General features: G+C 39.9%; 1 protein-coding gene across 3 annotated transcripts; it reads left to right on the top strand.

The window, feature by feature from the left end:
- The first annotated feature begins 4,310 nt into the window (after positions 1-4,310).
- DNAL1 (dynein axonemal light chain 1) lies at positions 4,311-17,119 on the top strand. Of its 3 annotated transcripts, none has more exons than XM_056851557.1 (9): positions 4,311-4,396; positions 5,580-5,675; positions 7,961-7,999; positions 10,343-10,452; positions 11,922-11,977; positions 13,789-13,844; positions 14,940-15,066; positions 16,297-16,443; positions 17,066-17,119. In XM_056851557.1, exons 2-9 carry the CDS (start codon positions 5,673-5,675, stop codon positions 17,110-17,112), a joined length of 585 nt encoding a protein of 194 aa, XP_056707535.1. In that variant the 5' UTR covers positions 4,311-4,396; positions 5,580-5,672; the 3' UTR covers positions 17,113-17,119. The 3 variants fall into 3 exon arrangements, with proteins under 3 accessions (XP_056707535.1, XP_056707536.1, XP_056707534.1); XM_056851558.1 differs by lacking the exon at positions 4,311-4,396 and adding an exon at positions 5,179-5,200 and having other exon boundaries at positions 16,300-16,443; XM_056851556.1 differs by lacking the exon at positions 4,311-4,396 and adding an exon at positions 5,180-5,200.
- The last annotated feature ends 7,351 nt before the right edge of the window (positions 17,120-24,470 follow it).

Raw genomic sequence — 24,470 nt, 5'->3', positions numbered from 1 at the left:
TGAGAAGATAAGATGAGACTGTTTACGTTTCTGTAAGCAAGCCTTGTTTTGTAATCTAGAATACTCAGATGAAGAACTGCAGTGATAGATAAGCACAGGTACTTTATGAATATATGGTTCCAAGAACAGATGTTGGTTGAAGATACTGAATAGTGGGCCTTGTTTAGGTTTATGGAGCTGTACATCCTGGTCATCTTGTGAAAAATTAAAGGTGTATCACTGCTACGAACCATCACCACAAAATGGTTAAACCAATGCCTGTCTCTTCAACATTTAGCTGTAGGCCGCTGTCTTCTTCAAATCACAAATCTGGAATATGATTCTCTTTGCCAGTTTAAAATCATGATTGCCATTGCAAACACAGTCTGTTTTACCATTTGAAGAACAGAAAGGTTTAGACATCATAGGGATTAAAGTCACACACAGCCTGTACTTCCTGTTTTAGATGGAAAGCTGTGATTCTTTATGGACAGAGTGGAACTAACCTGTTCTTGGCATCTCTTTGGTGAAACCCCTACATACATTGGAAATTTCTATGGCAACCAGTTTAAGAACAAAAGTTCCAATACAGTCTGCAGTGGGATGGTACATCTTCGTTTTAAACATGTTTTCATTCTCACCTAGTTCATTGAGTTAGGATTGCAATGAGTCTAGTGTACACTCAAAAGAGGGATTCCTCTAGATGTGTTACTGTGAAGACCTTTGCATTGGAAATAATTTTCCTAGTGGACAAATGATACTAAATGTTGTACATAATGAATTATTGCTGCTCTTGGAAATGTTATGCCCTTATTACTGCCTGTTGTAATTTGTTACTTTTCATTGCCATTTTAAAGCTAATAACGATTCCTGAGCATAGCCTGGATTTTCAGTTTCCTCCTGCCCTTGTGTTTCCCCTGAGACACTTGTCCAGCCACCTAACAGGATTCAGGCAGTGCCATCTGTCTCGGTTTCTGTCTCTACTTTTCAGTAGGGGAGGAAAATGGAATAAACCTAAGAGGGAAGTCTGAGCTGGGTTTAGTAGTTGAGCATATGGCTAGAAAAGAAGATAAAGAAGCAACAAGGAATTTTTTGTGTATATCTATTGAAGTGATTGAAAGGGTGACCCTTCCAGTAGCATATTTTAGTAATTTGTGTGGAATAACATAGGCTACACTTGTACATGCCTGTAGATGAATTAAATCCATGAATATTGTAGTCCTTGTTGAATTGGACATGTATCTGCCCATTATGCACTGAATAATTTATACCAATAGCTGCTGTTTGGTGGTAAAAACAAACATGCTGTCACTTAGAAGAGACAGGGAGCTGTTCCTGTTGGCAGCAAGTACTTGCAATAATGGGTATAAATTACAGGCAGAAAGGTACTGGCTGGACATTAAGGGGGGGAAATCACAGAATAATTCAGCAGTGGAATTGGCTGCCTAGGGAGGTGGTGAACTCCCCCTCACTGGCAATCTTCAGGCAGCACCTGGACGAATACTTGTCAGGGATGCTTTAGGCTGATCCTACATTGAGCAAGGGGTTGGACTCGATGGCCTGTGTGGCTCCTTCCAACTCTTATGATTCTATGCCTGGGGTAGTTAAGAACTATAATACCAAATGTCTGTCATTATCAGATTTTGTCTTTTAAATAATAGAACAGCAGAATGTGAAAATGCAATTCCAAGAATAACTCTGCAGCCAAACTAGGCAATCAGAAATGTATTTGTGTTTTTATCTGCCTAGTAAACGTCAGGATGTGACATCACCCCATGGGTCAGGAATGACCCAGTGCTTGCACAGGGGACCTTTACTTTTAGAGACTTCTGTAAAGATTATTTAGGTCAGTGATCCTCAGTGCTGCGCCCGTGGGTGCACTGCCCTGGTGCCCACCATGCCTTTCCGGAAAGTAGGCAGGGCTATTGTGAAGGCAGGACTAGTGCCTGGTTGCCTTCATATAAATAAAGGAGCTTTTCACGTGGATTTTCCCTACCATTTAATTGGACTATAGAAGGTCCAGGATCCTGTAAACAGCAACCATGGATCAGTTGTGAGGCAGTGTGTGGAGGTAGCACCAAGGAGGTCTTTGGCCCCCAGATCAACTATCTCGCTGGGAGGAGGAAGGAGCATAGGACAGCAGCAGTGCCCCAATCAGCCACCCAAGCACAGCATGACAAACAAACTCAAGTGCTTCTCAAAGCTGGGGGAAGGGAATGGTGCTTCTATTACCTTTGGTAAATAAACAAATAATCAATCATTTTCTTACACAGCTGTAAAACTAACCTGAATTTTTCAAAATAAATCACTATGTCAAAATGTACAGTGTGTATCTAATTAGTATAAAAATGAATCCTGCATCTGTCTGAGTTGTTAATATGTATTAAAGTTATAACAATCAGCAACAATTAACTTTTATGTACCATGATTTAAATTGAATCTTCCTGACAAGTGATTTAAATCAACTCTACCCTAGCTACTGTATTCTTTTGATGACAACTGGAAGTTCACTGTGAAGGCTACACAGTCATGTTTCTGCAGTCATCTGTGTGATCAGGTGAAGGTCTGACGTCCTGTCCTATGCCAAACATCATCATCAACTTTACAACTATGTGGGATTTGAACCCAGGTCTCTCATGTCCTCCTACTCCAGTCCTCTAACCGCTGCACAACACTGACTCTCACGTCTCAGGCTCCAATCCTATACACACTTATTTAAAAGGAAACCACATTTCTCAGACTTTCTTCCATGTAAATGTGCATAGAACTGCACAGTGCATGTCTGATACCTGTCTGATACCCTTTAACATAGGTGAAATGTGTGGAAATGGGAAGGTGAAGCTTTTCATAGTATGGAGGTAAATAACATCACTTGGTAAATAACATCCCGTTAAGTCTCTATTGCTCCATTTGTCTCAGGTTGTTGGCGGCCCTAAACTGATGTGAATGTTCCAAGAGTGGTGGGAATACCTAGTTTTATACTTGTAACAACAAACTCAATAGTCCACTGCAGCAAGGCAGACAAAACTGGCCCACCCACATACAGGACAGGGGCCTCTACATACTTGGGGGACTCTTCAGACATGCAGAAAAATATTTTGAAAATGTGTCAAAGGCCTCCAACAAGCACTGATCAAACTAATTATCTTCCAGGAGCCATGGAATGTTGAGGGTCTGTCAAAAAGGGAAGACACAGTGTGACAGGAAATTGGTCTGACTAAGGCCCTAAAAACGTATAGTATTCTGGATAGGAAGAGAAGGTGAGGAGCACACCCTTTCACCCCATTTCTCCTGCTCACCTTCTTACCACTCCTGAATCCTATAAGCTTTTAGAGAACCTGACTACTTTGAAACAAAAGACTCTGGGGATAGAGATTAATAAAGATGAGTAAAAAAAAAAAAGCCTCCACTAATTCTAATTAACTGCATCCCCTACCGAAAGGATTACTTAAACTGTAAAGGGCTTCATGTTGAAAAGAAACCGTAGACAAATTATAGAGTGTAGAGATGCTTTATTAAAACTCATTCTGAGGTTTTAAAAAAACGACTAGGGCATGTACTGCATTATCTAACTGATTAATAATGATAATTTAATTATACTAATAACAATATATGCTGTCCTGAGTGCCTCGAAATAGGATACAAATGTATGAGATTAGTTGTACTAGATGAACAGAATAAATGAATACAAATCATGTCAATATCAACAGAAGAAATGGAAAATTTAGAAAGAAAAACCTGTGCAAAACACTGAAAACATCTGACAGAGCTGAATTATGGTTTAATATTAAGACATCATTGTACAAATTGATTGGAAACATCTAATACAGTTTAATAATTAGAGAGTCGTTCTAGTCTGTTGCAGCAAAATTCACCAGTAGTCCAGTGACACTCGTGCTTGAATAAGCTCTGTTAGTCTTTAAGGTAGCACTGGATTTCTGTTTAACACTAACCTTCGTCTGTACCACAACCGTTAAATAATGCGTTGGAAACCCGATCGTTTTGCTCATCCTGCGGTCTGATAATTTTTTGATAAGAACTGCATTGAATTTCCAGAACATTCAAGCCACGTAGAACGTACCTCCACTTTTGCAAAGCCAATTCTACTTAAATTGCAATCCTGAGCTCTCTTCTTGTAATGCAAAGACTTTAAGCCCAGCCACACACCCAAAAGCCCACGTGAAACCGGAAGTCGGGGAATCTAGCTTTCTCTCGTTCATCTCTATGGCTGTGGCGGGATTTCCGGAATAGAGGCCCATCTATTTGCAGGTGAGCCTCTATGATCCGCAGCCGGCTGTTGACCTCTCTCTCTCTCTCTCCCTCCCTCCCTCCCTTTCTTCAGGTGAGCATGCGCACGGGGCTCAGCGTGCCTTAGCAACCAAAGCAGTAGACTGTAGCAACCAGTATCCTAATGATGGTGAGTACGCTCGAAAGCTGTCGTGGAAAGGAAGCGACGGCAAGGCAGGCCTGGAGCTGGGCGAAGGAAGTGGGGATCTGGCGGAGGGAGAAGGAGAAGCGCCGGCGGAGGAGGTTTGGGTGGGTGAAGAGAGAGCGAAGGGACATGTTTTGCCTTGGGGGTTTCCTGGGGGGAGGGTATCTCTCTGGTGCGGGGGAGAGCAGAGGGTCCCTTTGGAGAAAGGGTGGGGGAGCAATGGGAGCTGCCTGGAACTAGAGCACGATGCTTATTTACTTCGCTTCTGTGCCGTCTTTCTGTAACTGCGCTCAAGTTAAGATGAGGAGGAAGCTGACCATGGAGAGGTGAGTTCCTGGAAAAGGAGGAGGAGGAGGGTGCTGTTTAGCATCAGGGCAGGCAAAAGCATGAGAAGCCAGAGAAAAGATACCCATCGCCTCTGTTTCTCCCCCCTTTCTGGCTTTTCTTGTGGCCATCTGGTTGCTCCCGAAGTAAGCTTTGTAAGCCTTCAGTGAATTCTTTGGTCCACCCAAAATGGCAATGGCCCATTGATTTCACCATTTCCTAAGTAGTAGAGAAGCAAGTGAATTGTGGAGCCAGCTGGTTCTGTAGGTTGGCTTTTCCTGGCAGACAGTCTTTGCGTGCTCCTAGCTCTATGGGTAGCATTGCTGCTAAGAGTGGCAGAGACCTCCATTGAAATGCCACTTCAGCTGTGAGCTCTCCAAGTGGCCTTAAGGCAAGCCACTCGCAGTTTCAGCATGAGGAAAATAAAACTGACCTACTTTAGAGGATGTTGCAAAGATTACTGAGGTAATGCTTAAATAACAAAGAGCCTTCTGGCACCTTAAAGACTTCAGATGTCATAAGCCAGAGCTCATTTTGCCTGATGTACTCACCTAAGGGTATAAGCAAACTGTGAGTACAGAGAGAAGAAATGTATATGTTATCAAATCAACCCAGAAGGCCAAGCAGTTCAAAAGACAGTAGAAAGTGTGTTGCACTAGTATGAAGAGCTTGAATTATGGTAATACAAAATTGGAGTGGATGTGCGATAATGTATGTGAAATGCTCAGAACACTAAATTGCTGTTTGTGCCAAGTACTAATTATTAAATGACCTCTGAGGCAACACAATCTTTTCCTTTGATGTTTGAATCCTGATGTAATCCTAGCACTTTATTGTTTCACAGGAAGGGCATTCATTGGAAGAAAGACCTGAATAGTTCATGCAGGCTGTTCATTATCCAGTAATCATCTGAGTGTCGGGAATTACCTTCAGTAGAATGGTAAACCAATATTTTGAAGGTTGCTATACATAGCATCTGTGTTAATAACCGTGACTGAAATTCCCATTCATGGAACTTTATTTAAGGTGCATCAAAATAATAAAAATGATAAAGTCAAGGACATAATGCTGCTGTGGTGTGTGGTTATGTTCTCTGCTCTGTGCCTTGCAGAGCTCTTCATTATATTATAAAGCAGCAGTAATTCTTTTTACCCACTGCATTACAACTAACAACCTGGCTATATCTAGGGTTTTAACTGCTGCAACCCACAGAATGCATAATGGTTTAAGCTGCATCCAAAGCAAGACAGTATTGTTTTCTTGTTGCACTTTAAAAGCTCTTTAAGAGCTCTCTTAGACCCTTAATGCTCTGGTTTTTGGCACAAATATGTAGCAGTGCTTTGGGCAATCTATGCAGTAGCATTCAATGGGACAATGAGGTTTAGGGTAGCATTTTGTATTAGAAACCTTTTCTGTATTCTGTCTCTTATCCCTTTTACTAACAATGAAGTCCTCAGTTACGCGACAGGTACATTTTGTGGGACCATTGTCTTTGTGTAGGAATATACATTATTTTAGGTTACTTTTAATTTTGTTTTTTCATTGGCAAATTTTCTCACGTAAAGAGGTCAAAATGGATTGCAAATGCATATATTTTTGATTGCTTTGGGTTGAAATGACATAGAATAAACTTACTATGGTTTGTAGGAAGTTTCTTATAGAAACCTTGACATGATAATTATTTTGTTCAAATGAGATAGATTGGCCTTGTCTAATGTAATTCTGTAAGCTTCATGGCTTTCATTGATTTGTGCCAAAATTTCCCTCGTATATATCTCATAAATAAATATGTAAAATATGCTGGGGCTTAAAATCAACCTAGAATGAAATGTAAGGAATGGTAGTGGCCTTGTTAAAAATGACAATACTTTATTTTATTTACATTACTTATAGTCTGCCTTTCTCACAGGGCCTCAAGGCAGATTGCATATAGTGAGTCAGTACACTCAGCAAAATAGGACATTCAGTAACTGATGTATTAGGATTTTAGAAGTCTGGAACCACCAGAAAGAACTGAAGCACAACATAAGTATTCACACGGCCCATTAAGTGGTACTGAAATTACATAATAGGATCCTCCTTACAATAACAGCAATATCAACCACAGTCCCTAATCATTTATCCAAGGAAGTTTGTAAAATCTTTCTGTACAGTGCAATTCTGTTACCTGTGCAGAAAAGCCCTCTTGAATAGTTCAGTTTTGTATAGTTTGCAGAAAGCCAGGGGATTGAGAGCTTTCCTGACCTCCTCAGGCAGGCCGTTCCACAAGTCAGGAGCCACAACAAAGCAAGCACATGTATGGGCAGTTGTTGATGTTACCCATCTGCAGATTCGCACCTTCAGAAGCCCCTGCTGACTTGAGCCAAGTTGTGGCGGCGTAAAGGGACAGAGGTGTTCCCACACATAAGAGGGGCCAAGGCCATGGGCTTTGTATGTGATAGCCAGTACCTTGAACTGAGCCCTGTAACAGTTGTGAAGCCAATGGCATGTCTGTAAAATTGGAGTAATGTGCATGCTCTGTCTAATTCCCGTTAATAGGCAAGCCCTAGCATTCTGGACCAGCTGGAGTTTCTGAGTAGATTTTGAGTGGAGATCAATGTACAGTGCATTACAGTAGTCTAGTCTCGATGTTACTGTGGCATGGAGCCAGGTGGCCAAAGTCAGTCATTTCTTGATGTTACTGTGGTGTGGAGCCAGGTGGCCAGGTCAGCCATCTTATGAGCTAGGCTGTGTTAGTACAAAGCCTTTTTTGCAGCTGCATTAACTTGCTTCTCTAGTAATAAAGCTGGGTCCCAGTATGACCCCAAGGCTTTTAACTGAGTCGTCAAGGGTCAGATGATCTCCATCAAAAGTGGGGAGAACAATGACCTTCAAGACCTCCTCCTTCCCAACCAGCATTACTTCTGTCTTTTCAAGGTTTAGTTTCAGTTTGTTCATTTTTAGCCAGTTTACCATTGCAGCCAGGCAGTTATTCAGGACCTCTATTGCATCACAAGGAGACTTTAGCTTTACAGAGAAAACTTGGAACACATATGAACTTTGTCATTTTACAACAGTTCAAAGAATCAGACATTTCAATGAAAGTTTTCTTCTTTTGACAAGAGTATCTTAATATTGCATCATGTACACTCATTTAAATATGACTGTTTAATCAGTTCAAAGTCAGACAATTTACTGATTGGACTGCTGATTTTAATCATTTAACACTTTTATGTATTTGTTTAGGCAAAAGCAACAACTATTAAGGAAGCTCTAGCTAAATGGGTAAGTGCAAATGTGATTATATAGTGGCATGGATATTCTATGTGAAGAACAGGGCTCCAGTCAGTTTTGTAAGTTCTTTGCAATGACATAGAAATAGTGTGTGTGATTTTGCCGTCAAGTCACAGCTGACTTATGGTGACCCTGTAAGGTTTTCAAGGCAAGAGACATTCGGGGGTAGTTTGCCATTGCCTGCCTCCACATGGGCTGAGAGAGTTCTGAGAACTGTGACTGGCCCAGCAGGCTTCATGTGGAGGAATGGGGAATCAAACTCAGTTCTCCAGATTAGAGTCTTCCACTCTTAATCAGCACGCCACACTGTCACACTCTCTCAGCCCACCTACCTCACAGGGTGTCTGTTGTGGGGAGGGGAAGGGAAGTAGATTGTAAACCAGTTTGATTCTTCCTTAAGTGGTAGAGAAATTTGGCATACAAAAACCAACTCTTCTTCTTTTATCAACCTATCCTGTTAAGATAGATTGAAACTGGTTTGACCAAGCACTGGTTTAACCTAGCACAAGTATAAATTATGAACCTGCATTGGTATAAGAACCTATTTAAATAGCTGATAGAAGAAAGAAGGCAAAAGGGAAACACCTAATCTGTGTGGAGATGTGAAACAAAATACTGGTGGAATGCAAAAGTTCTTCCTGTATGTTTTTTAGAATAAAGTAGCTACATTTCTATTTGAAGAAAATGCTGAAGTGGGTCGGGCTGTTGAAGTGATTAGGCTCTTAGAAAGGACCAATTCCTGAGAAGTGATATGTTATCTTATTCAGCCAGTCACCAAAGCAGGACTCAACGACTTTACTTACTTTGTTAAAAGCAAGTCTTTTTATTGGTATACTTCCAGTAAAAATGTGTAAATGCAAATTACAAAGTCTTCACACTCTGTTACAATGTATGCAGTGACAATGTATTCTGTTACAATGTATGCAGTAAAAGCAAGCATTACATACTATTCAGTTTTAAAATCCATTTCAAATATAAGTCAAATAAATCTGATTCAAAGTATCTAATTCACAATATCTACATACCAGTAGCCTTTCTTCTGAGAGACTCTGATTGAGCTCTGAAAATCTAGTCTCACTGTGCCTGTATTAATACTGTTTCAAACTCCTTGAAAAGGAGGTAAAAAAGATTCTGCACACTTGTTATCTGGAGAGTTCTATAACCCTGCAACAGGTAGGTGCTAAGCTACTTCACTTAGTGTGCTAAGTTGCTCCACTCATAAGACCATATTTGGACATCCACATCCTCTTAGTCTATTTTACTAAACCATAAAACTATTAGTTTTGAGCTTTGTAATCACTATATACTCAATTTTAACATCATTGTCATCCTCAGCACAAGACGCATTCATTACATATATTTGTGAATCAATAGTATAATGTCTACACATTTAAATCATAAAACACAATTATATGCTTACATTGCATTACATAGCCTTGACTAGGGTGGAGAACATTCAATGACATTGATAATGGCATTGAAAAGGGCAGGAAGACATTCTATGTCCTTCAAGAGGGCAGTAAGACATTCATAACTGATAAGATATGAAGAGGCTCTTACATTAAAAAAAGGTGATTAAGTTCTTCACTCAAAGCTTACTTTAAAAGAATTATCTTGGAAGAGTGAAAGGTTTCCCACTGGAAGACCTTGAAAGGGTGGAAGAAGCATTTCTCCTGACAGATGGCAGGAGTATTTCAGAAACCAGCTTAATGAAGCCAGAGGCTTTTGTTCCTTCTCTTTTGAAAGTCACTAAACCTGCATTTATACAACTGTTCAGCTGTTTGTATGTGTAGCTTTTTAGTTTTATAGGAAATAATTCTACACATGTACAACAGAATACTATAGATTATGTGCTGTAACATGTCAGAGACTGTGACAATACTTTTGTGAAATGCCACTGCAAATTCAGAGTTCAGGTGAGGCCAGCTCACACAATCTAGATGTTTTTTTATTCTAGTGTGCATATGTAGTTTATTCCTAGCAAACAGGTGATGTTAACATGAGGGCCCAGATTGAATTGCCAGCACAAACTTTCCAGTAGTAGGTTGGTTGACAGTATGCCCAGTCATAGTTTTGGTCTGCTGTGTCCCAAGTAAATGCAACATTGGTCACGTGAACTGCTTTCCAGACTGAAAATGGCATTTTTTTGTCACCGGCTAAATGGTAATTTTCTCCAGCTAATTAGCTAGAGTTGATGTGTGGATTATTCTGCAGCTGAGTAGCTATATTAGGGAATATTGACAAGAAAGACATTCTTATTTTATGTTTGCTTAGGCTGAATGTTTTAGTTGTAGAGCAAATAAGTGTTTTCTTTCCTCTCCTTTTTTTCCTTAGGAAGAAAAAAATGGTCAGAAACCATCAGAGGCCAAGGAAGTAAAACTTTATGCCCAGATTCCTCCTATAGAGAAGATGGATGCGTCTCTTTCCTCTCTTGTTAATTGCGAGTAGGTTCTGTATATTGAAAGACAGAGGGGGAACCACTGTTGTAGCTTATTATTATTATTATTTTTAGAACTCCTGTCTAAACAAAGAGGTTTATCTCCAAAAGTACTAGAGATAAACATGAGATCTTTGTTCCAGCACCTAGCTTTTTCATCAACTTTTCTTCAGCCACTTAGTTTCAGTTCAGACATTTGGTTATTTAGAAAATGTATGAGTTGCATTTCCACCCAGTAGGTCCTCAAGGCAGTTGGCATCATGCCAAACTTGGTTTGTGCAAACCACATTATAGAACACAAACTATGGTTTGAGCTTCCAAATATATAGACCGCTTATGGTTTAGAGTTTTTCTTTCCATCTGTTCAGCATTCCAAGCCCTGTTCAGATGTCACAGTAGATGCATGCACATCTGTTTGCAAGAAAGAGCCAGTGTGTTTCCACTTTACAAATGAAACCAGAGACCAGCACATGGGAAAATGTAGGGTTTAAAGAATATGTTCAGCTGTTGAATGTAACATGCGTTATTCAATGCACGTATAAAGAAAAATCAAGTGTACAATGTACACAGACTGTACGTGCGTTCACTATAACTTATAAACAGGGCTTCCAGTCTTCAGATGTAGTGACCTCTGGGAACAGAACAAAGGCTGTAACTATTTAGTGTAAATTCTGACATTGTGCCAAACCATTATTTTGGTTTGGCACAGATTTTGGTTTGCCAGCCAACCATAGTTCATTAGTTCAGAAAAACTAAACTGTAATTTAACTTCTTTAGCAATGATTTAACATAACTTCTTCATTGATAATTAGTCGATATTCTTCTATTTTATATTGATTTCACTTATCTTAAAGGAAAGGGCTCACCCACAGATCTCTGTTCTTATGGCTGCTGCCTAGACTCTTTATAATGGCCCAAAGACATAGAAAATGCAGATATAACACAAAAGAAAACCTATTATCAGACAACTTCATTACTATAAATCAGTCAAAAGAAAACAAGTATGTGAAACTCTTCTGTTACCAAATATTGTCGAAGGCTTTCACGGTCAGAGTTCATTGGTTCTTGTAGGTTATCTGGGCTGTGTGACCGTGGTCTTGGTATTTTCTTTCCTGACATTTCGCCAGCAGCTGTGGCAGGCATCTTCAGAGGAGTAACACTGGTGAACTGGGCATTCCACAAGCTTTCAGTGTTGGTAGAATGGGTAACTGCACATTCAGATCTCCAACAAAGACGTGATGAAATGTTTGTTTTCCCCCCATGCAGCTCATTGTGGATTTACCAGGGGCTTGAGCTCACAGTGACAGATTTTGAAAGCTTACTGCAAACCCAAACCACTACACACATAGGTTCCTAGATGGGTTGCATGATGAAAGAAAGATGCAGTATTTTAAGGAAATGTTATTTGTAAGGAAACTTATTGTTTCAGTATTTTTCATGTTCCTGTTAACGTACAATTCTGTCTTCCATGTAAAGAAAGCTGTCCTTATCTACAAATTGCATTGAAAAAATCGCCAACTTGAATGGGCTGAGTAAGTGACAAATGAAATCAATGCATATATTATATAGCTGCTTTTTGATATGTACCTTCACTGATTCACACTTTGCTGACACCACTCCCTCCAAACCTTCATGAGCAGTGAGTTTCTCTTGCATCGGTCATTCTCACTGACTATAGTCAGAAACATAGAATCAATCTAATATCAAAACTTTATTTCAGAAAAATTAAACTCCCCCAAAGTAATAGAATTTTAGGAAGGCTTTGATCTATTTATACATTGCTGCTTGTTGAGTGGATACTGAAGTTCTGGGAGAAAACCACAACCTGGTGTCGTCTGAATTAACTCTTGCTACTCAGCACAAACCCAGTGGCATAGGAACCACTTCTCTGTGGGATGATCCTGTGTCAATGAAGAGTAACTAAATATGAAAACCCCAAAAAGGGTCCCATAAGCCGGCTGCGACTTGACGGCACTTCACGCACACACACATGATTGGAATTATCTTATCCCTCTCTGTGGGGAAAGCTGTTCCCATGTCTGTGTAATTATTATTTTTGAGTTTTTGTTAATATAACCAATTGCTTTTTTAAAAAAAAGTTGGAATAAACAAGCAGCTTATAACCAAATTATCAAGTGTTTTTTCCCTCAGGAGAACAAACATCTAACAACAAACAAAAAGTATTTTGGCTTTGCTTACTGCTTCTGATTAAAGAAACACATGTTGCTATATTCCTTTTGTTGGCAATTGAAACAGGCCATGGGGCCAGTTGTCATACCACAGATGACATACCATAATCTTTAGTTTCAGGTTATGATTATTGAGCATATTAAGAATGATCTTGGCATAACTAGGGATTGTCTCATCACCTCATTAGAGTGTGAACACTAGTTCATAGGCAAATTTATCTGATAACTGATGTCTTTGTCATTCTACACAAGGATCAGACATTCATGCTGAAGTTATAAGATCTGTCAGCTGCCAGTGATTCTGTTGGGTGAGAGGGAATAACTGGTAAACAGATGTGTTTTGGATAGACTTGTTCCAGAGTGGCTCAGTTCTTTCCTTGTCTGGTTGCTTCTGATCTCTGATTTGGACTAGTTCTCTTGGGTGGTTTACAGTGCAATCTTGTACAGAATTACTCTAGCTTAAGCCCTTTGAAATCAGTGGACCTAGACTGGAACTAACTCTGATTATATTGTTAATCCTCTTCCTGCCTTCTTAAGAGGAGCAGGAGAAGCTTGTGATTTGCTGGCCAGTAATGTAAAACAATGTTTTCTTCCAGATTCATATTGTGCCTGTGTGCTACTTCTCACTTCTATAACTAAAATGCATCATCTGGGTAGTATTCATTATATCAGACTACCAAGCACTGACTGAGGCACTAATTTCATCTGGCAACATTGAGAAGGAGGTTCTATATTACATTATTTGCTTTCAAGGTATTCAGGTTCCTCCCCTCATTTATTACAGTATTTGGGCAGAAACAGATGCCTACTGCTTGTATGGTTGCTCTGGAAAACATTCAATAAAGCAGCTCTAACCACATGGGAAGTCACCCATCCCAACAGTTGCCGGCTTCTGTAACAGAGGTTCACTGCATGGCCATAGTTTCTAGGTGAATGGCTGGCCACATAGCTGGAGCCATTATGTGGGACAATTTTATGCAGCATCTAGTTGATGAGGGCCATTTAGTTTCATTCTCTGTCTTAGCTATGTCCTTTCTCTTTGCCCAACTGGAGCAATATAAATCATCCCCTGGGTTTGTTTGTCTTGTGTTATGCTTCCGCATTGTTTAAATAACCAGTCATGTAAATAAATCCCAATGTTGTTTCTGTTGCAGAAAACTTGCGGATTTTGTCACTGGGCAGAAATAACATAAAGAATCTCAACGGGCTGGTAAGTAATATATCATGTAGCCCAGTTCTATGATCCTGCTAAGGTAGTAGCTACTTATACTGTTGCAAACTGGTTAATGAAGGAACACAGTAAACCCTAGCATAACTGTACATGTTCTTCACTGATTGTCTCCAGAAAATTTTCCTAACTACTGTGCAGGTAAAGTACCAGTCAACAAAGCATCTTTGGGACACACGTATTTGGCTGCTTCCGCGTGGATGTGCAAAATGGGACCCCAGCTCTGTGTGGTGGAGCAGGCATGGATAGCATCGACATGCACCATCACTATGCCATGCACTGCTGTTCCCCACCCTTCCCTTGGTACAGAAGTGCCAACATACCAACAAGGATGTCAAAACCCTTTGGGACTCTCAAACCCCTTCCTCCCTTCACAGCTGACCCACAGTACTCAGAGCTGTAAACTGGAGAGAACAGTCTTACAGGGCTGGAAGGTGGTGGTACAGAGCTGAATTTCATCATTTTGAATGTGGAGCTGAGTTCTGTCTCCTTCCCTTGGTGGACCTTGCACACAGACCCTCCACCCACAGCTGCTCTACATTTCCCCTCTAAATCAGAGCAAAGGAGTATTTTTTAAAATTTGCTCCAGGTTAAAGGGGAAAGCCCTGACAGCCTTAAGAGTCATGCCTGGAGTTACAGATCTTCTGTGACAGGGAGGATACAACACATCACTAATGTCAATGCCTGTTGAAGTATCCAGTATGTCACCTTCCATAGTCTCCCTACCTCTCTGGTCACTGAATCTCAGACTATGTGGTCTTCTTTGAGGGGGGCATGGAAGGCATAGCTCATTAGCACAGCATATACTAGTCTCAGAACAACGCAGAGTTCTTTGAGTTGGCTGAAAATCTACAGTCATCTAACATGTAGATCCCTTTCCTGTTCATGTTGAATCAGTCATGTTAAAGAGTCCTGCATTAGGGTTTTCCCTTAAGCCTTTCTCTATATGTAACCTGGTGGAAGGGCATTATGAATTCCAGGTGAACACTTTATTGTTGTTGTTGTTGAGGGGTCAGTAAGACTACATAATAGAAATATTTAGAGCATGTTTTTCTGAGACATATCACTGCCTTGCAGGAAGCAGTTGGAGATACATTAGAGGAATTATGGATATCATACAACCTGATTGAGAAACTAAAGGGGCTCCATGTGATGAAGAAGCTAAAGATTCTCTACATGTCCAATAATCTGGTGAAAGACTGGGGTAAGCCAGAGTCATTGTCCTGAAATATATTGATGATCTATGGTGACATACGTGTGAATTAATATTTCAGTGAGTAGGTACCAGCTAATTTATGTGTTTAAATTTGTTCCTGAAGTGGTAAAGATGTGCAGCCTCATCCTAAGACGCTGCTGCTGCCAGTTGTTATCTTATTCTCACTCTACAGACAGGAACTAAAACATAATAGACCCCTGTATCAACATTCTCAGAGCATAGCAGTTGCAATGGAATCCCCAGCAAACCTACTGCGACCTGCCAATTATGATGTGACATGATAATACCAATTATGACATGACAGGGACACACCCACAGTGCACATTGATGCTGCCATCATCCCTGTTAGTCCACTATCACCTAAATGTTTGTTGAAAGTGCCCTTTCTGTAAATTGTCTGCACAAGCTCATTGGTGAGTGTTATAAGTGTGAGGAACATGAAGCCTGAAAGGTTAAGGCTGCACTCCAACAAATACTTTCCTAGGAGTAAGCCTCATTGAAAAAAATGAGACTTGCAAAATAATAACTTTTTTTTTAAATGAGACTTGCTTAGGAGCAGACCTCCTTAGGATTGTTTCCATAGCCACGTGCCCTATCAGCTGCACTGTGGTTGTTCTAGCTGGCTGTGACTGGTTTGAAAATTAGGTATCATCCTAAAGAGTCCAGTGGCTTTGTAGTATTGCTGGAGGTTGGGGGAAAGTTGCATATCAGCTCCCTATAGGTCCTCTAAGACTTCAAAAATATATGCTAGGATATTTGCTGCTGTAGTGCTACACCAGTGCTAGAGATGTGACTGCAACTGGGGAGTTGATGTGAGCTGCTCCTCCCCTGGGCCCTTCTGGATCTGCCAGCGTACCTTGAAGTTATTCTGGCATAGGGATAATCAGTATCTTAAACTGTTCAGAGGTGGGTTTTAAGTTTGGCACCCTGAATCTTAGCAAGAGGCCTTCAGTGCATAATACTGATTTAGATACCTGCTGAAAGCAGTATTTCTGAAATCTTTAGAAAATATTAACAGTATGGAATGTGGTAGTGTAGCAAAGTAGTCTTCAGTGTGTACTTTCCTACTTATGATACTAAAATGCTATACAGTGAAAATGCTTAATTCATCATCTGCTGACTGCCCATGCACGTCTTGAAAAGGAGTCTTAGTGCAGCCTTTCTTTTTGTTTCCTAACGTACTACTCCGATTCTGACTGGATCTTTTTGTGGTTGCAGCAGAGTTTGTGAGGCTGGCAGAGCTGCCAGTACTGGAGGATCTAGTGTTTGTAGGCAATCCTCTGGAAGAGAAATACTCTGCTGACTCACAGAGTGCTTGGGTTGAGGAAGCAACCAAACGAGTGCCCAGACTGAAGAAACTTGATGGTGAGAGCGAGCTGGCATTCAGCATATGAGACAGGCAGAGTACTTATAACTTCTCTTTCCCATACATAGTTACTTTGGGTCTTGATGACAGTTCTTCTCTGTCAAGAGATTCAGTATATTGTGGTTACTATATTGTGGAATTCCACCCCCCGCCCCCATCTTGCATATGTGGATCTTTTAGATAGATAGGATCCAACTCTTTAGAGCAAATACTGGGGTCAGGCAACATTTTATGCTCTAATTCTAGGACAATGGCAATCTCATAGATTATATTAGGCCTTGTAGTTGACATGTGAAGAAAACACTGAAAAAGGCTGTTGAAAGTTGTTAGAATAATGTATAGGCATCAGGAAAGACAGAATCTAGTTAGATGTCCTGGAATCCTAATTTGTGTCTTCCACTGGCTGTCTGATTAAACCTTCTTGTAATTTTTTTCCTGTTCTCTTGCAACTCAGTTCTAAGCTATGCTGCCGAAATACCATGTGATATTTGGCCTGTGCATTACTGTCTGCTTTCCTAAATTAAGACAGGGCTTCAATAGCAGTTGGTTTGTTGTGCTATGCACACTACTTTTCCTCTGAAGTTAACTAATTTTTTTTTTTACCTCTGTGTTTATTTTTAGGTATTCCGGTTATTAAACAGGAAGAAGGCGAAGAAGGAGAAAACTAATGCAGCTCTTCTTTTGTATCTGTTAAATTATTGATGTATTTCCAGCACTATACAGTACGTGAAGCTTCTGTATAAACTTGTCTTTGAATAAGATCCTGGGTGACATTTTTAACTGGATCATCTCATTGTTCTCCTTTCTCACCCAAAGAGTTATTTACCAAAACTGGGGGCAATGATTACATGACCAGACTGTTCTTCACTTTTTTCTTTTTTTACTGTAGAGATTTAGCTTTTTGTTAATAAGTAATCCTTGCAAGAACAGATTTACTTTATTTTTAAAAACTTCTGTTCAGTCTTCCTAATGAGGAACACATTTTCTGAAGCATTTGTTCAGTAGACTTTTTTTAATTATTTGAAAAGTGGGGGGACAGCATTTTGTATTGAACTCTGTGTGGGTGTGGGTGTTAAATCTGATGTCTCTTTTCTAAAGAAAGGACCTGAAACCCATCATACTCTGAAGGTTTTGCAGAGTCTCATCTTTTTCCTCCCACCTGTTAAATTAATTGTAGCCATACAGGCACTGGTGTCAGTTTTGCCTGTTACAAAAGGAAATTCATGCCACAAAACAAAACACGCTGCTAGTAGAAGGCCTGGAGCTCATCATGTTGAACTACATTGCAACCTTGAACTTTAACGTTCTGGAAGTCATTTACTTTTTTTAAAAAATATGCAGTTTTACATGCAAGAAATGTATTTATTTTAGATGAATCACTTCTTTGCTAAGCATCAGTTTGGTTTGTGTTTTCCGTTGTTCCTTAAAACTAAGTATACTTTAGAGTTGAACAACAGTTCATGCTGTTGCCATGAATGTTCCTGAATGGCCAAGTCCTTTGTCACTCTGGAATCCGATTGTAATCTAAGGAGGAGCAGCTGTCTAAGCTTGCAGCTTAGTTGGAAATCAGTTTTGGTTTCAGGGTTTAGTATTTGGATAAATCACAGCTGAAGGAACTGCAATTTGGAAAGAGGGGAAAGATCTTGAGGACTGACAAGACCTGAAGTGCTCTCTGCTCGCATGCAGTATATTTTGCAATTAAACATATACACCATATTCCAATAGATCTCTCATTTGTACCACTGATTTGAAACCCATTCTTAAAGAGAGTAATAGGGTAACGGTTTCCCACAGGCAACATCTAACCTGTTATAACTTGCAATGCTGTTAGTTTCTCCTGCTCCAGTACTTCCTATAACAGGATTTGGACTCTGACAATCATTTTATTTATTAACATGTGATATAGAAACATAAAAGTAATTTAATGTGCATGGTTGTGCTTACCTAGTATTCCACACACTCTGATCCCTTCCCCTTCCTCATTGAGTAGCAGCACACTTTAAATATAGCATTTGTACACCAACTGACTATGTGTATGGTACTCTACCCCTCCCCCATGTATTTATTAGACAAATGCCAATGTTTTTTTCTTCTCTGATTACTTGGATGTGATTTCTGTAGCTTATCGGTTCAAGCGGAGAATTCTCTGGTTTTAGGCTTGGTGGGGAGGGAGGGAGGTTTGTCAAGAATTTGACTGTAGTGTTATCCTTGAGTTACTGTTTTTCTATGGTTATGCTAATTAATTCCTTTTACTTTTGAAATTCAAAATTAACTTTTAGGATTAATTTATAGTCTTCGTACTAGTTGTGTGTGTGTGCCGCTGGCTTGATTTTTCCTCCTAAAAATAAGCATCTTAATTCCAAAGTGTATTTATATTTCATGCTAATTATTTTATAAATTAATGTTTGGTGTACAGAGGTTTTTTTTTAAGTAGATTTCAAATCAGACTTGATGCTTGACATTCTTTTCCCCAAGGGTGACCTTTGCTCTAACCTTCTTTTGTTCATCAGTGTAAACTGTAACCCACTTGCTGACAACCCAGTTAGTTTCCTGGGGATGAATTATTAAGATTAATTTCTCAAGGGCTTAGGGCCACTGCCTGTTTCTTTAAAGGCAGCGAAACACTTTGTGCGAATGGTGTTCCTTGCCCCGAGATGCATTAACTAACTGGACTCCAGTTCTACTTTTCAGGATACAAGGAGAAGTGGACAAGCCTCACAATGTCTGACTGTTAAAGTGTTGGGTTACTATCTTCAGATTAAGGCATAGCAATCCTATTGATAAGCCATAGCTCAAAAGCATTGCCTGCCAGTTTATACATAGCCTCCCTTGAGATTACCGACAACAAACGAGAGTTGCCTCCAGGTGATCAGGCAGGAAAACTGGAACAGCCACTTCTTCTCCCCCACCCCTCCTTTCAGGCCACCAGTGTGCCCCAAAGGTTTGAGGACTTGTTTGCAGCTATGCCTCTGTTGGGGCAAGGAGTGGATTATTTTAGTAGCCAAATTTTAAGCTTTTTAAAACACACTTTTAATGACCATTCCTCTCATCTATATGTTTCTGTATTTCTACAAGCTTTCTGGGGAGCATCATACTTATTGCTTATATGTACTGTTCATCAGTGAACTGAGGAAGTGAGTTTCAAGTCTTGGTCAATGGATACTTTCAAAGAGAATGTGTTTTCCTGTTTCTAAATCATACGCTCCTGAGAAAGGATTAGTGGACTGTACTGCCCTCGGGAAGTCAGGTTTATTTAGAAGCCAGTTTTTCCTTTGACTTTCTGTAATCAAAATAAGAAAGAATAGAATGGTAAAGAAACTAAGAGAGGATGTGGAATCTTTTGAGTAAGAGCTATACAGGTGAATGACAGATGGATCTACTGTTGTTAGCAAAATGGGTTTCTTTAAGTCTTGGTGATGGCTCTTTTAAAGTAATCCATTCTGCTGTTCCAGCTGGTGTTTCTTGAGGGAGATTAGTTGTGAATTACGGAATTCTCGGTCTAGCACCTTATTGTTGCTCAGATCCAATTGTTAAGAGAAAAGAGGCCTGTAATATTCAGCTACTTGCAGCTGGCCTGTTGCTTTAGTACATTGCCTGCTATTTTTATATAAAGGAGTCATGGAGGAAACCTTTAGGAGGTGGAAGAGAAGAAAAAAATATCTAAAATATTTCACCTGTTAGAAAAAACATGTCATGATTTTTCCTTGCAATATAGTTGCAGTTGAAATAGTAGTAAGGAAAGAGAAGATTTCTGGAACTCCCATTGGCCCATTTTGTTGTTCAGGTTAAGAGTTTATGGATCATATGAAGAGATTTGTGGACCTTGAATTTGTTTTTGGTATAGCTAGGGGAAAAAGTGATTGTGTAAGAAGAATGCTTGCATGTCCAGGCCAGAACTCGTGTACGATTTTATTTCACTGTAGTTTTGCCCAACAGTAGTTTAATGTTAATCCATACACAACATTCTTCCACTTGGAGGCCCGTTCACATCCCCATAAATGTCATGCAGCGTGAAAAGTGAGGAAACCTTGAGACACCATTGTGCCTGGTTTAGCTGCTGCTGAAAGAAATCGCCAAAGGTTAGTAAGATGGTGTGTGAGTAGGCAAATTGTGAAGAATCAGTGTGCAATAAAAGAAAAACAGCTGTGACAACAAAGGAAGAGAGTTAGCTTGAATTTTCCTCCCAAAACTATTAAGGTTTAAATATGTGCAGGCTTTTTGTAGGAGGAGGAAACCAGATGGAGTGTACAAGAGTGATGGGATATAATGCAGACTGTAACACTTCCTAGTGAAAACAACTGACAGTAGTCGATCTCAGGAGAACATACTGTTACGAATGCACCCTTATTCACGGCTCTCAGTAAGTAATGCAGGTGGCTGGCCTTTATTCTTGATGGCAAAATAACCTCTATTCAATTATGCTGAAGATCTGATCAATGGTGAATATTCATTTTCCAACCACCTTTAGAAGACATTAAGCCATTTATTTGCCTGTATCTTTTTTTTTTAATTTATCAAGTTTTTGTTCAGCATTGGAAAGCAGTTAGGACTGTGCGTAAATTGGTAGAGAAAACACATCCATCCAAACTGTGTAATATATTTTCAGATACTGAATGCATGTGTTTCCTTCCTTCCTTTGGGCTGTTGTACATGCTAGAGGAAAAATATGAATCCCTTTGTTTCTGGAACATGTCAGGTGTGCCTTTTGGGGTAATATTTGAATGGAAGATGTGTGCATGAAAGTTTGCGGGGAACACATGGCTTGGAGCCTCGTTTTTTACATGTTTGAATACACGCAACTCCTATTTTGTATAAACAGTGTGGCCAACATGCTGTGGAAATGCAGGGTGGGATCTGAGCAGCTCTTCGTACAGTGGTTTGCAGTCTTATGGAGGTCATAGCAGCATTAAGCTATATCTCTGCACAGGATGGTGAGAGTGTTATCTAACAGGCAGAATGAGAAGTCACTAGCAACCTTTTCTGACTAGGCATAAACTGAACATCAGAACAACTGGTATTACTGTTGAGTAAGAATCTTTACTGGTTATATATCAGTGAAAAACTTTCTGCTGAAATTGGCCCCAAACAAACCACCATTGCTTGCCTCCTTGAATGGATTATGTTTATTATTGTAGAACTCTGGTCACTGAAAAGGGGGTGTTTTGTAAAGAAAATTTTGCACTTTAAAATTATGCACTAGATGTTGGTGAAAAGAAAATGAGGGTAACAGCTGGGTGAGCAAGTAATTCAAAGGTCTTCCTTTCTTCATTGCTCTGTCTAAGCTTTGAACTACTCTGTCTTGCCACATCCCTTGTGATTACATGACATATTTTTGATCATGGATGAAAAGCTCCCATGTAAAAAAATCAAGCCATATTGGACCCCACTGGTGATAAGGGTGGGTTATATTATTTTGTGAAAGTGGCAGCAAATGGAGAGGGGTTGACTCGCTTTCTAGGCTAGTGTCTGGCCGTACATAGCTACTGTATGTAATAATTTATACCAAGATGTCAACAGGCATTTAAAATAGGCAGAGCTCTCATTGATGGACCGTTCTGGCTCCACTAGAAGACCTCTGCTCCTAAAACTCTTAATACGGAGAGCAATTTTTAAACAGCTCGTGTGGTGGTTATTTTGTATACGCACAGTATAATTTTGTAGCATGACCATATTGTTAAACTTTATTGTCAAGTTATTTAGATCTGTTTATAAATGTTACTTTGTGAAACTTGTTCAAAATAGTAATAAATGTTTTCTACCAGGTAAGATTCTTGGCTGTTTACTATTAAATGGCTCAGTAGTCACCCTGTTCTCAGGGTTGCTATGTAAAAAGTGGGATTCACACCAGAGTGCCTCTACAACTGAGTTCCTGATAGTTATAAAACAATGTTTTAACTTTTCAAGGGAGATTTTTTACTTTTCTCCTCTTGTGAGAAAGGAATTTAAACATCTGCCTCATCAACATTAGCTCACTGCCCTGCAGTTTGATAATCCCAAAGTCAAGATAAAGTTACTCAGAATTAAATATATTGCATTTGGTAATACAGACATCCAAGACTAATCATAATATTAACTACAGCAAACGAAGGCATTTTAAAAGCATTCCAAAAAGAAGATCGATCACTTAAGCAATACAACAGGTGTCTGTGTTGCACAATTGTTAACAGCTGCTTTAATGCCTCATGGTGCAGCTCCTACTAGTGGAAGTGGCTGTATCTAAAATACGCAAATATATTTCTTGCTCCCATGACATTCACAGCAACCCAGAGCAATAAATTAAGGAGGTGAAACTGTTTCTGGCATGAAGCTAAGAGTTGGGGGGAAAAATGTCGTCTGCTAAATTTCTAAAGCTGGTAGTCTTAATGGCTTTTATTTGCACGATCTTGTTGGAACCTCTGAGCAGTGTGGTTGCAGAATGTGGGACTTCTTTTCTAAGACATTAAATTGTTACAGAAGGAAAACAAGAAAACAGGGTTGCACTTACCTGTAAGGGCGCCCCTTCAATAATCTTTAGGCTAGAAGTTCTTTCCGGCAGCAGGCCTGGGTGCAAGCGCAGTCCCAATGTGGGGCTGCCTGGGACTGAAGATGAACAACAATGTTGTTTAGCGGCCATAAAGTAGTAGCAGATAAGTTTAGATGTAATATGGAGCTGCTGGTACACTGTCAGATGCTGGTTTGATAGCCTGAGTGTACCTAGAAGCACACTTTTCTCAAATTGTACCTAGAAGCCATTTCCCTGCTACTGTGAGCACATATGTACATTTGTGGGAAAGACCAGATATACTTATGTGGGATAAGGTGATGTGGCTATAGCTTAGTTGTAGAGGGCATGCCTCACACCATTGCAAATAACAGGGCTAAGATATTTCATACTGGTATGAACAGTTTAAAACTAAACTTGCCCTTCACCCCAGCAGCTGCTATTTTTCAGTAATCTCCAGCCAGCTCAAGAGACAATTGGTTTCCAATTGATAGCTGATCTGTGATTTTGAAAGCAAACAACAGATATGTTTTTCTCTGTATGTGCACATGCACAAGTGGACTGCAGCTGAAGATTACAGGAGCATGGAAGAGGGAATCATTAATTTCAACTGCACACGTGTTAGGAACCAGGTTCAAATCTTCTGCTAGTCTAGTTATCACATTCTTTCCAGGGATGACTTTGGTGCAACAGCTGGAGTATGTTATATTGCAAGCATTCCTACCCTGTGAAAACAGCTGGTTTTGTTGTCACAAGGAGTTTTCCCTTAGTCTATTACAATTCTGCCTTGTATATATTTGTTTCTATAACCCTTTTGGCATGAGTACTCACCCACTCATGCACCAAGATATTTGGCCATATAAACATGGGAAGGCTAGGTCCTACCCATAGACTCACTGGGCCTGCTGAACTACATACCCTTGTGGATAAAACGAGGCAATACTGTGATAGGACAGGTTATTACCTGGTCCTTACACAGGCAGATCTGTCTTCTCACACTTAGTCTTACTCCCCAAATTAGCTATGGCTAAGTACCATTTAAATCAGTGCTACTTTAAGTATTTATATTTGTTTGCCCTGGATGGCTTATACTAGCCCGATCTTGGAAGCTTAAGAGGGTTGGCCCTGGTTAGTACTTGGATGGGAGACCACTAAGGAAGTCCAAGGTTGCTATGCAGAAGCAGGCAATGGCAAACCACCTCTGAACTTCTGTTGCCTTGAAAGCCTTATGGGGTCGCCATAAGTCAGCAGCAATTTGACAGCAAAAAAATCCAGACACTCTTATTTAGATTAGTAGTTTCTGTAAGAGTGATAGCTAGGTGTACAGGATATAAAGGTTTTAAATAAATTATTCAACACTAAGGCACACAATTATGTGAGAGTAAGTACTATTACATGGAAGCCGCTGCCACCATAATAAACATGCATATGATTGTGCTGCACATCTCATGTCATTAGTGTGAATGAGATGTGCATTGGGTTGCCAACAGACATGGAAGAAAAAAATCTATCCTTTTAATAGAGGCTTAACGGGTTATTATTTAA

This window comes from Euleptes europaea, chromosome 6, assembly GCF_029931775.1.
Source record: "Euleptes europaea isolate rEulEur1 chromosome 6, rEulEur1.hap1, whole genome shotgun sequence".
Classification (NCBI taxonomy): Eukaryota; Metazoa; Chordata; class Lepidosauria; order Squamata; family Sphaerodactylidae; genus Euleptes; species Euleptes europaea.
This window is presented reverse-complemented; position numbering and strand designations above follow the sequence as displayed.